Raw genomic sequence first — 13138 nt, forward strand, 5'->3', positions numbered from 1 at the left:
TAAAGCACACACTGTGTTCATGGAGCAATCAGTACAACATTGAATCAAAGACAAAGTTATAAAATGTAAGATTCCAGGAATGTACTGATGCAACGTAAGGGTTTGGTTTGTACCTTTTGAAGATGTCTAGAGATTGTTTCTATCAGATTTTGAACACTATGAGAACAAACGTTTTTCATTAGCTGCCCTTCCTCTCCCACCCCATTCACAAGGTTGGCTTATTCTTGAACATGTGTCTGTGGCTTTGGCTTTTACCTGAAGAAATGTAGACGTGAGATCATCCCAGTATACTAAACAATATTTTCTTAGTCACTTGAGGTTGTTCAGTTATGATTTTGCTGTTCACATAAAACCATTACCTTCCACATCTGCTCTAAGCATGCAAAAGCCTCATGCTCTGTCGCCACAGAGGAAGTTCAGGCTCAGACCTTTGAAACTGTTGACAGTCCTCAGATAATGCACTGAGAATCACAAAGGGGTGGGTCATAGGACAGAATATGCCTTCTCTGCAGACTTACAATAAAACTTCTTCTTATTATATTTATTCTTACAATAAAGATTTTATTTGCAGCTTAATTTTCAGCCAAGAACTTCAGTATTAAACATAAATTAAATTTTGCCCACAAACTAGCTAAAAATACTTGTAGTTTCTAGAGGCGAATTATTTGCATAATTCTTAATTATTAAGCTTCACTACGCAAAACCCATCTGTATTTGCTAGGTGAATATAAGCCCTGAAAAGCACTACTTTTCATGGGAAATAACAAGTTGTAGAAAGGGTAGGAGAATACTGCCAATCAAGTAGCTTGACGAGACTTCCTTGCATGTGATGCCATAGTGCATAATTTAAAAGAAAATGTTTTCCAGTTCCACTGTATCATCTGCATACTATTCATTTAGTTCCTTGTATTTAGCAGAAGTAGGGCATATTTTCCAGATACCATTTATAAGCAACATACTCTGTTAATTTTATTCCTTACTGGAAAGTACCTTGGTCTAGTCACAAATTAATTGGGGAAGTGACATTGTGACCATTAGTCCCAACTGGTGTGCCTGACACAAGCAGGCAAGAAAGGATGAATAGGCAGGATTTTGCATTTGGCATTTCAGAATTAGGGGAGGTAATGTTTCCAGTTATATACACTTAAAAATATTTTCTGAGAAGATGTGCTGAACTTAAGCACTAAGCTAAATACCTACAGCCCTACATTATTTCATCAGCTATTTTCCAAGACATCATTCATTCCTTTGTTAAAAGTTTGCTTCTTAGCAGTATTTATCTTACTTGGAAAAATTACAGGTATATGAAAGGGCTTTATTTTGTTATAATGGTTAATACAGCTATTTACTTGCATGATGGTACTAAAAAAGTAGAACTTTTTTGTAATGGCAAGGGGCACTCATTAGGAAAACACCAAAATTATACAACAATTTGAAATTGTTGGAAATAAAGCATAAAAGCCTAACATTTCGTATAAGATGAGCTTTCAACAGAAGTATTAGAAAAACCACCAAACCTCAAACACCTTGCCATATTAACTCCAGACCAACTGGAAAGGCACTGAGAATTGCACTGTGCAACTCATATCCATACCTGTGAGAGTAACGAGCACAGTGAGACACAAACCTCCAAGGCAGAATATGGCACTGTACAGTCCATTAGGCATTCCCGGTACACACGGCAGTTTTATGTTTTCTTAGGATAAGCTGAAAATGTTAACTAAATGTACACATTGCATCATATTTCCCTGGGGAAGAACAATCCAATTTAGACCATCTGAAGACAAGGAAGCAAGGCATAACATACAGGACATTGTTGGCACAAGAAAGTGTTATCATATCAATGCACACCCTTTTAAATTTAATCCAATAGATATATGGAATGGTGGTGGCAGAGGCAAAGGGGCAGGACTAATATCAAATATTCAGTTCTAAGCATGCTAGTGAGGTCTTTGTTTCAAAAACTGAAGCTACCAAAACCAGTTCAGAGGCAAGAAAGCACCTATCAAGACAGTCCAACCCATTTCCAAGCATCCTTCTTCTGGGCTGACATGTGCAGACTGAAGGATCTGTCCAGTATAGTTTCCATGCCCAAAGCTGTCTAAAGCTTCCCATTAGCAAATGCTGCCTCCTGGAACTGAGGGACAAATGTCTTGAAATACGTCCTAGTGAAAAGAACAGAAAACATATGATTAGGAAGGAGTAATCTTAAAAGCATGAATTGAAGCACTTGATGTTTCCCATGTTTCATATTTCCCCTGTGTGGAAAAGGCTTCACACATGTTACAGTAGGCCCAAAAACAGACAAAGCAATGGAGCAGGAAAATAGTGAAGAGAAGTCAGAATACGTGTAGGAGATAAGCTCTTTATCTGTCTCAGAAACTTTGACACAATACTGTCACTGCTGATGGCAGCAGTTTACATAAAATGCAGCAAATAAATACTAACAACATTGTATGAATGGTATGTCCTTTTATACAATTTGAAGATTTATAGGATAATGCTCTTTTTTAAAGTGTGCTTTGTATATTTTGGATCTTAGTCTATCTTCTTTGCAAAGGATCAAGTGACTCACAAATCCATAAAATGAGCTAACCCTACATATCCAAAATTGAGTTAGAACTGTACCTTTGAGATTTTTTTGCTGAGATAATCAACCATGTAATAATGGCATTTTACATGTCCCAGGGATGCCCTTTACTTGCCAGTTATATTAGAAGTTGCTTTATCATTCTGCTTTTGGTTTCTGTCAAGTGTGTTTTGCACTAAACTTTCAATTTCCTTATTTTTTTAAAAATTTTGTTTTCTATTTTTTTCACTAGTCTCTATAACAATTTCTCTCCTGTTCTCACCAAGAAGAAATCTAAAGCGAGAATAGCTGCAATGTCATTTATTAGATTCCTGATCTCTCTGCTGGTTTACCTCCTGAAGCAAACACACACTGATCAGCTTCACAATCATGATGCATTTCATAACTGCAGTAGAAGCTTTGGCAATCACTGGACAGCAACCATACTTCCTCACACCTAAAAACGTTGCAAGACCACAAAGAGAATGCTCCTCTCTCTTTGTGAGGTTGTGTCTGGCAAATTAATTATCAGATAGTTGCAGTCAGCTTTTGTCCACAAGATGTAAATACATATCATATGCTGTCCAAAGGTTAAAAAAGCAGTGGAAAGTAAAAGCATTTCTGGACTGAGGAGCTGATCCCAGAAATAGAAACAACAGTAATAAAGAGGACAACCAGCACACACATTTTATAGCATATACAGATTGTGCTGTGTATTTACAGAACACACTTTGGTTTATTGAAGCAAAGTTCAGAAAACAACCCTCACAATCATGCCTGCAAAAGTGATTGTTCATGCTGGCACACACACGAACATAAACCAGCTGAGAAGGTCTGCCTGTCTCCTGATCTCAACAGCTGAGTGCCATTTCTGTATCTGTGTTTTTTCTACCATACCTTTGAAATTGTAGCTTTTTAAAGTCGTGTTTAATTCTACGTGTTTTGCTAGCTCATGGAGTACCACCTGCATGTTGTCAATGTCAGGATCTATCCCTTTTACTTGTCCTTGCTTTATCTGTCCTAACATTTAATTATGCTTCTCTGCTTGCTTATTTTAAATAGCTTCCCTCATCCTCTTTGACAGCTTCTCTGCAGACTCTCTTCCATGCACGTGATCTTAATTGACTTGATAAATGTTACTTAAAACTTCCCTCTTCCAAAACGGTAGAAATTCTTAATCATTAAATAGGATACAATCAGAATTATTTTTCCTGCATTTTATTTCTTTTTCTTTATAGCATTTCTGTGCTTTGTATTAAACCCACACTTAGTGCATTATATGCAGTAATTATATATGCCTTTTCTGTTAGGTAAATTCCAGAATGAATGCTTATGATACCACAAACACCCTCCCACACCAACTTTATCTACACTTGCATCCTTTCTTTTCACTGATTCCTGCAGGAGAGCTTGTATCCTTTGCTGCAAAACTAAGTCTAACACCTCCCTACATTCTGATCAGATGTACTGTTTCAAAGAGGATGTTATTCCACTGATAGTTAATATGAACCTCTTGGCTATGTTCCATACTCTGTAAAAATTCCTTCAGTATTTCAGTACTGCTTTCCTTTTATACCTTAAAGTACATGCTTAAAGTTGCCCTTATCATTTTGGTCTTCTCCAGACTGAAGCAAATGCAGTACCAGAGGTGTACTCAGGTTATGTTCCTCCATTTCTGTCCCTCTCCCATATACCTTAAGTATCTCAGATGAAACAAAATCAGAGATAATGATGGTTCATCACATATACCACAAAAAACGAAACAAAAAAACCCAAACCAAAACAAACAAACAAACAAAAAACAACAACAACAAAAAACCAAACAAAAAACAAACCACACAGCTCCCTTAACCCCCCCAAACCAAACCAAAATAGGCCCTGCTAAGAGATCCAAAAGCCCAGTACGCCTGATAGGACTGTCTCAGCTACATCACATTTAGTAGATTGAGGAGGAAAACGGGAAATAGGAGAAGGTAAGTGAAACTCCTTAATGAACAGTGGAAAATTTTTTCTAATTTTTTTCTTTTCATCCCAAGTTTGGGATAAAACCATGTGTTAAAATACCTGAAATTCCTGTGAAATGGAAATTACAACATTTTAATTACAACAATCTCTGCAGAGGTCACCAGTAAGGAGGAAAAGAAGCAGCAATCACCTTCTGAGTAAGTTTCATCTATTGACCATCTGGCTTTGAAGTGAAAGTACATATTTCTGCCCAAATAGAACGATGACACAAAATATTATGTCATGACAGATGACATGAAATAATTTTGAGAGAGATATAAGATTTTTGAAGGACAATATTCTGCTATAGACTGCATGGTAAAGGCATCTTTCACATGAATGCTATTCCTTATAGAAAGATTTTAAATCAAGAGACAACACTCATGCTCCAGCATCCTGTACATACAGGCACAGAGAAACAGTGAATATAAACATGAACTTTGGAAAAAGATACATTCCTCATACTCTATTAATATTAACACATTCACATGAATTTACACCCTCAATAACTATGATCTGTGCTATACCACAGGGATTAATATAAATTAAGTACCTGGAAGTTTTTTTCAGAAACTTTGCCACATGACATTCTCAAGTTATCTCCAAATATTTTGAAATTATTACTTTTATATACACTAGATATGTTTTTCAGCTCCAGAGAACTGTTATTAAATAAACCCAACAACAGTAATTTAGGTCCCTGTTGAACTACACTGAAGATGAAGAAAGCTAACTTGACCTGTGGTCTCTCAGGGCTCTGTCAAATGGCAGAAATCAGCTTTTGATCAATGCGTTTTCTCCTTTCTGGGAGAGATGGAGATCCTCCTTTCTCCAGCTTTCATCCACCACATTCTTGGTGGGTCTGTATCATACTGACCTTATACCAAGCTCAGGAGACTTGCATAAATTTTCTTGTAAGTACAGCGAAACTCATTTGTACAAAGTACACAGATATTCTTCACGTGAGTGTTGACTACAATCAACACTCATGTAAAGAAGGTAAAACACATGTTGAGTGTTGCATCCTTCTCACAATGGTTTCAATTCCAGTTTAAATAGTGTTTAAAAAGTTGCTTTCTTTTCAGCCTAGAGTGGGTGCCAGTCTTCATACACTTATGGGCACATGTCTAACACTTTGTTGAGCTTCTTACAAGACTCCATTGTTTTTTGTCTATTCATTTTTGTTCTCTCAAATGGTCATTTTCCAAGTTCAAGGTAGTAAGTTATGAGGTTTCTATGGAAATTTTTCTTCATCACTCCAGAAAACAACACATTTTGCTGTAGTTAACCACTATATATACTTGACACAGTACAATGAATTCCAGGCGCTACGCTCAAGGACGTCTGTTGAGAGTAAAGCACTTCTCTTTCCTTCACTTTATTATCCAGTGGAAAGAAAGTCTTGCTATAATTGCGAGTGGTAAGTATCTAAAAGGAGGTAGAATTGGCTCACCTGCTGTTTACATATTTTCCAGTGATATGAAACACTGAGTGTGGTACAAGGTCTCCAGAAGCCCATACATGTCTAAATCCCAGGGTGTGGGTTTGCCGTGCTTAAAACATACTTGACTCAGAATTCAGATGGTTTTGTGAAATTTCATTCTAATTGTACTGTTTTTTCCCCAGGGTAACTTAGTGCTGGGTTTTTTAAATGCAGTTGGTAGAAAATTTGCATTGACCACTTGATAATACCTTTTGCCTTCACATATCTATGCTGAAAATTTGCAAAGATTTTAAATGTAGCTGCAATTTCTCATCAAACAACACTTCCCATATATTCATGGTGATAGCATTCCAACACCAACACGCTTGATTTCTGCTGTTCCTTTTGCTGGACTGGTACTATAGCCAGTTATACAATTGTGTTCTAGTTACTGCTGCTGGTGTAATAAAGTTAAAAGGGTTGTTTAGTGTTTCTGTTTCTCTTAGAATCTTCATGTGGTAAATTCAGAGCAGAAGATCAAGACTCAAACTCTGTGAGAAAAAAAGCATACAACATGTTGTATCAATGAGATTTCTGCTTTTTGTGTCTGGGACAAGGACAATCATCATGGGGTGATGAATCACCTTCCCAAGTCATTCACAACATATATTCCCCTTAAACTCCTCAGTTTATAACTGCCAAGATTTCCAGCATGCTGATCTTAAATTCACCCATGCTAGCCCTATTTGTACTCATGTTTTATTTGTTTCAGCTCAAGATGTGGGACTTTTTCCATCAGGAGACAATTTGAGGAAAATGAAGGGGGTGAAATCATCATGATGGCCCATATCAAGAAGAGACTTAGCAGTACAGCAACACTTCTACTACCAGCACAGTGTCCTTATTGGCAAATTAAAGCCCTTGAGCCACAATCTTCATCTTTTCACAAAGACATAGAGACCTTCTCTCACTGCATCAAGCACATTGTGTTCCTTCTGGTCTGAAGGCAGACTTGCATTTGGGTTTTTTCCTACTGCTGGCTTTGAGAGCCAACTTTATTCGTAAAGAGTATCCATTATTTCAATGTTTTAGTTAATTCTTGTGAAATATTTTAGTAAGAACTGCAACAGATATTTAATTCTGTAAATATCTTGCTCTAATTATAGACCCTTAGTGCATTCAAAACCATAGTAGCCAGTGTATTTGACAAATACATCAATTTTCTCCTACTCTAGGCAAGGCATACATAATATGTATGAGTTCTTTTCTAAAACTTTTTCAAGTTCATACATCTGACTTGGGCAGGCACTCCTGTAGTCATGGTGATCTCTGAATAGTTTTACTTAATCCTTCCAAGTCTTCTGGAGTAATGTCTGTATTTAGTACCCCATTCTCCTCAGTAGCTCTCTATTGTCTGAATTGTCCAGCAGGTAAATTGAGTTTGTTTGAATAATCCTAGGACTGAGGTAAGGACTGAATTTTATCCTGTCCACCTGTATGAGATACAACCAAGAATCCCAGGCATTTGTCCCAACTGCTGTCCACTTCTTTTAAAGGAACTGTACCTCTAGGATTTACATAATTTTACATCCCATATTTCTTTCCTGCTGTACCCTAGAAGAACTGGTTCAAGACATCTACAAGTTTCTTCAAATCCACTGAATCCTGATAGAACAACATCAACTCTATAGATGACTGATCTTCATAAATTAGCTAGAACAGCTATGTTCTCCCGTCTTTCAATTAAATTTGGTGAAAACAGGAATTAAGACAGTTGTAGGTCAGAGTGAAGGACAGACTGAGGCTTCTTGAGGTTTTTGACCTATTCCTTCCACACTAGTATTATTATGCTGACACTTTGCAATAAAATCTTGCTATACAAACTATTTCAACACTATAGACATATTAGAATTATAAAAGAGCTTCTCCGGGCTTTATCAACGTCACCTGATTACTCACTTTCTGAAGTACAAAGTATTTTTGCATGGATCATAGATACATATGTAGTGTGCCTTTGTATTTGTGTGTTCCTGTTGAAACTTGTTTTGACACAGTGAAAACTTGTTTTGAAAATACTGAACACCTACAACAATACCTTCTGGATGCCAGATGAGAGGATTTGTCCTCCCATGACCACACAGGCACATCCAGCTGATTTGTTTCATGTAACCCCTAAAAATTCATCTCCTGTACAGAAGGTATTTACCATAACTTTCAAAACTTTCTAAGATTTCCTGTTTGTTTCTGACAGAACAAAATCAGTCTTTTTTTACAGATATAAGTTTTCTTTCTAAATTCCTTTTGTCAGGAGCTACCTAATTCAACATGATTACCACTAATTAACAAAAGGAACTTAAATTAATAAATTGGTGCATTAATTCCAACAGTGGGTATGTATTTAGGTCATATTCCATATGACTGCTCATTATGTCCTTAACTCATGGTCATGCCCTCCTCCAGCATCTCTATGCCTTGCACTGAACAAGGGCTGAATGCAAAAGTGTGGATATCTACTGAGAGCCCATTCTTTTAAGAGGCCTCATGCCAATGTTTGAGGCATAGCTTTTTCCTTTTAAACACAGACATGAGACATTTGAACCTCTTTGCTATTTTTACCATATATAATACATTAAAAACTTATTTCCATTGGGTGAACCATGTTGTCTATTTATTCACAGGCACTTCCACAGCATTTCTCACCAGGCTAAAGATACATGAGCACTCACAGCAAAGCTGGATCAGCCCATCTCTTGCTTTGGGATAACTATGGGGTAACAGGAGAGTAACTCTACAGCAGATATTTTGCGACACCTCTGTTAGGAGAAAATGATTGTTGTATCATTGTCTCCACATCTAAGATGTTACAAAAACTGAAGTGAGAAATAGTTCTCAGCAGTCTAACTTTTGATTACCTAACTGGAACTGGGCTGTAGCAGGCAGGCCCACAACAGGGCCAGGTGCCAAGTGGCAAAGGCTCAGGAGCTAACGAAAATCAGGACTATTATGGAATGCACAAGGCACTCAGAAGACAGCAGCATTTCTAAATCACCATTCAAATCTGAACATCACAAAAACTTATCCAAGCACAGCAGCAGAATGAAATAGGTACCTTCCAGGATTTCCTTCTCACTTCAAATATACATAACGATACTTGGCATGTAGTCATGTTTCTAAACTAAGCTTCTTGATGGTATGCTCTTTGGGATGTGGTTTAGAATTTCCTTACTAGGCAGCTTTATCTATAGCAAATATTTTGCTTTTATGCGAAACACAATGTCTACACAGTTCTCCATTTTATGCATCTCCAGAACTGGTGATGCCAAGAAACATCTGAAGTGTTTATACAACATCAAGACAATAGTTCTTAAATTACTGCTACTGTAACTGGCTAAACACACAAATGTACTAAGGAGGCAGTGCACAATGCCATTAAGCTGCTAGCAATTTTTTTTCCTGTGTGCTGAAAAAAAAAGCATCACAATCCCTCTTCCTCTTCTAATATTTCTCTCTCTCTACCTCCTTTTATTGTGAATTACCCACAAGGAGATTAGTAAACTTTTTTTGCCTGTTTCTACCTGCCAGTCCATGCAAGGAAGGCACTGACTGTGCAACCAGGCTGATGGATAGACAGAACAGTAATCAAACATCAAGAGATCTGGAGATCTGCAATAGGCAGCCAACAATGGCAAGTTTTTAAGAAATACAGTTATTTTCAGCTCAGTTTATTATACTGCACAAGAGAAACCTGTCTCCAAAATCACAAACAAACAAAAATGTAACAGGAAATAGAAGTGGCAGAACTAGTGAAACCAAGTACATATCAGAAGTTTAAACATTAATATTCACTCACATCCAAAAGCTGTTTTCTGTATTTTACTAACCACATCTTTTTCCTCCAGAAGTTCTTTCTGGAGTTACTGCCATTTCTGATTCAAGTCACACAGAAAAGTACAAAAAATTTTTATATTTAGACATGCTTTTCAAGAGTTTGCTGATTGCAGAATTAACAGGTAGCTTTAATCCATATGAAGCAAACAGAAATAAAAATTAAATTTTCATTTCATTTCCAAAAACCTGTGGTATCAACTGATTTATAAATAAACTGAAGAATTCAACATTGGTCTGCTGTAAAAATTAAGATGACTTTGCTGCCCAACTTACCATAAAGCAAAATGAATTTTGACAATCTGTTCAAAGCACGAAACAACCATAAATATAACAACCTGACTAAAAGCAAATATAAAGGAAGGGAGTTCTAGGGAACTGCTGTGGAGCCAAGATTGCAGATCATCATGTAGGCTGGCAATTAATGTTTATTTTAAAGCAGCAGCATAAGTAGGGTTATCACTTTGTAAAAGATGCTAATTTTGATTCCAAGAATATATGTCCTCCCAAATGCATGGACCTTTACTGACAATAACAGATAAAATTACAGCTACTGGACATAATCAATTCATACAGACCAAGGCCAATAACTATGAAAGCAACTTTTAAAAACCATCTGGAACTCAAGACTGGTATTTAATGTCTCACAGATTCCTGATATAGATATTTAAAAATTTACATAGGTGTATTGCACAGACACAGTGAATCCAAGTGTTCCAAAGCATATACAGAAAATGAACTTCTCACTTTGAAACAGTTTCATCAATGCCTTCTGCTTGTCAGTCAGTTCAAGAGATAAAACCCTTCACTTCCTTCACCTTCTCCACAATGTACATAAATAGATGTACTTCAGTCAGATGAAGGTTTGTGGTCTTAGATCATAGCAAATTTTGCTTCTGCTTTCTTAACTTCCATTTTCCCCACAGGGTAGTGGGTGTCTTTGAAGGGTGCATTGGAATATCTCGGTCACAGCATGGTCACTCTGTTTCCTTATCAGTGGATCATGAGAATGATATTCCAAAGTCATCATGGAAAACCTCAATCTTCATAGAGTCTTTTTAAATACATTGTTAACTTGCAGGAAATTTCCAGTCCTATGAGCTACAGCATGACAAGTCTGCTCTATTTTTCCTAGCTGCTGAAGTGCCATAGCCATATTTTCCCACTCCAGGTAAAGGTTAACTTCTTAAAGAGACAGTGCTTATTCAAGGCACATATTATTTCCTCTTATCTAGGCTATGTAAATGCACAATAAGCTCTGCTGTTGGAGAGCGATTATTTAACAAACTTTTTGTTAGATTTGAAGGAGAGAGTCAATGTGACATGAGATGCAACTAGGAACCTCTTCAAAGCCTAAAAGGCAGAGTAAAGAACATGTGAAAGTAGTGATGAGGTAAGTAGCAAGAGAAAGCAGAAAAGACTGGGCAAGAATACATTCAGGAGTGAAGCTTGTAAGGAAAGACAAGTGTAGAGATTCAAGAAGAGAGAAGCTCATAGGAGTAATAATAGAATTTGAATGATCTTTAAGAGATTATTGAATCCTTTAATTGTAGTTCAGAGGCAGAAGTGAAGAGTTACACCACAGATGCATCCATAACGAGTCTGACAACCAGCATCCCTGAAAATAAAGTTTGCTTGCAGGTTAAAATACTGATTTCATCATGCCATCCGCTTTGCTTTGCCAGATTGCTTATCAACAGGCTGAAGGCAACATACCAAACCATAAAAGAAACCTCCTTGGATATTCATTAGGACAAACCAGTCAGAAGGAAATGGATGAGACGCCACGCATCTGTGATTATATAAAACATATTAAAGCAGTTGTTTCTCTTCGCTATTCAAGGGATATATATTTGCTATTAGAAGTAAAAATGAATGTTCAAAAGATTGGAGATCGATCCAAAGGGGAAAACCAGACAGAAATAAACCTTAATACTAACAGGTAAAAGCCGAATAAAGCAAATACAAAATTAATTTGAGGAACAAATTAGCTGTAACCCCCAAATAAACACTTGTCAAACAATGGAAAATGTGATCAAAAAGTAAAAAGAATACTCAGAAGAAATAAAGTTACAAAGAATAAATTAAATGGAGGTGCTTAAAGATGTTGCCATACCAGAATCTGGCCTTCCAAGAGATTCAACTCATGCATATATGTCAGCCAAAAAGGAAATGAACAAATGAACAAAACACAACTAAATCAGCAGCCCCAGATTACATTGACACCCAAGTTCCAGAGAAACTCAAGTGTGAGAAAGTTAAACTCTTAAATAGCTTGTAACCTCCTGCTTAAAACAGCTTGGTACCAGAGAAGTGTGATGGCAATTAAAAAAAGGTCTGGAGGTCTGGGAGAATAGAAGGAGCTATGACTCAATGAATCTCATGTCCATACATTACAAATTGGTAGAGACTGCTAATAGAAATTATTATAAAAATTCATATATAGTCCAAAATTAGTGGATTTGAATAAATATGATATACTGGGTAGGAGGCAAACTTGTGCTCCTCAAGTCTTCTATTTTCTTAAGGAATCAAAACCATATGGACAAGAAAAACTCAAGTGACACACACTGCTCAACTTACCTGCAGGTATTTGGGAAGGTTTTTCAAAGGCATAAAAACCCCTGAATTACCACAGAAGGAGAAAAGATCCATGAGTGGATAAACAGCAGGCCAAGATACAAAGAAAAGGGCAGGAATAAATGATGAATACCATTAGGGGGAAGTGCACTGAGAAGTGCACAGAAATCGGTGTTCTGATCCATGTTGTTCATATTCCTACATGATATGCGAAAGTGAGCAAAGGAAGGTGGAAAAGTCTGTCAATGTTAACAATCTAGTCAGGGAAGGAAAAATAAGGCACAATTATGAGGAACTGCAGATAGCTCTTACAGTACTAGGAGATCGGGAAATAGCATACCAGGTGAAAAGTCAGTATTGACAAATACCAAAGGAGAAATATGTGAGGAAAAAGACATAATTTTACTACTACAGAAAACACAGATACTGAAAAACAGATAGAAAGGAGATGTTGGTGCTAAAATGACACTGAAACTAGCCTTCATCTGTATGCAAAAAACAAAATCAGATGCTGTAAGAAGCAGAATAAAGAGTAAATCTGACAATATCACTACACCACCATATAAATGCATGGTGAATGCATCATGAGTAACAGAAAAGGAAACAGAAGGACAATCACAGAAACAGTAAAGAGAGAAAGAAGCGGGACAAGGCTGATCAGAAAGATGGAGAGGTTC

The 13138-nt window shown here is 36.9% G+C and overlaps 1 protein-coding gene across 2 annotated transcripts in view; it reads right to left on the reverse strand.

The window, feature by feature from the left end:
* Nucleotides 1-540: 540 nt before the first annotated feature.
* Nucleotides 541-13138, reverse strand: part of BABAM2 (BRISC and BRCA1 A complex member 2) — a 162571-nt gene continuing 149973 nt past the window's right edge. For both annotated transcript variants that reach the window (XM_041413497.1, XM_041413498.1), the window contains exon 12: nt 541-2165. In XM_041413497.1, coding sequence (XP_041269431.1) covers nt 2102-2165 — 64 coding nt within the window. In that variant the 3' untranslated portion in view covers nt 541-2101. The remainder of the gene's footprint in view (nt 2166-13138) is intronic.

Source organism: Onychostruthus taczanowskii, unplaced genomic scaffold (assembly GCF_017590055.1).
Source record: "Onychostruthus taczanowskii isolate IOZ18803 unplaced genomic scaffold, ASM1759005v1 scaffold42, whole genome shotgun sequence".
Lineage (NCBI taxonomy): Eukaryota > Metazoa > Chordata > Aves > Passeriformes > Passeridae > Onychostruthus > Onychostruthus taczanowskii.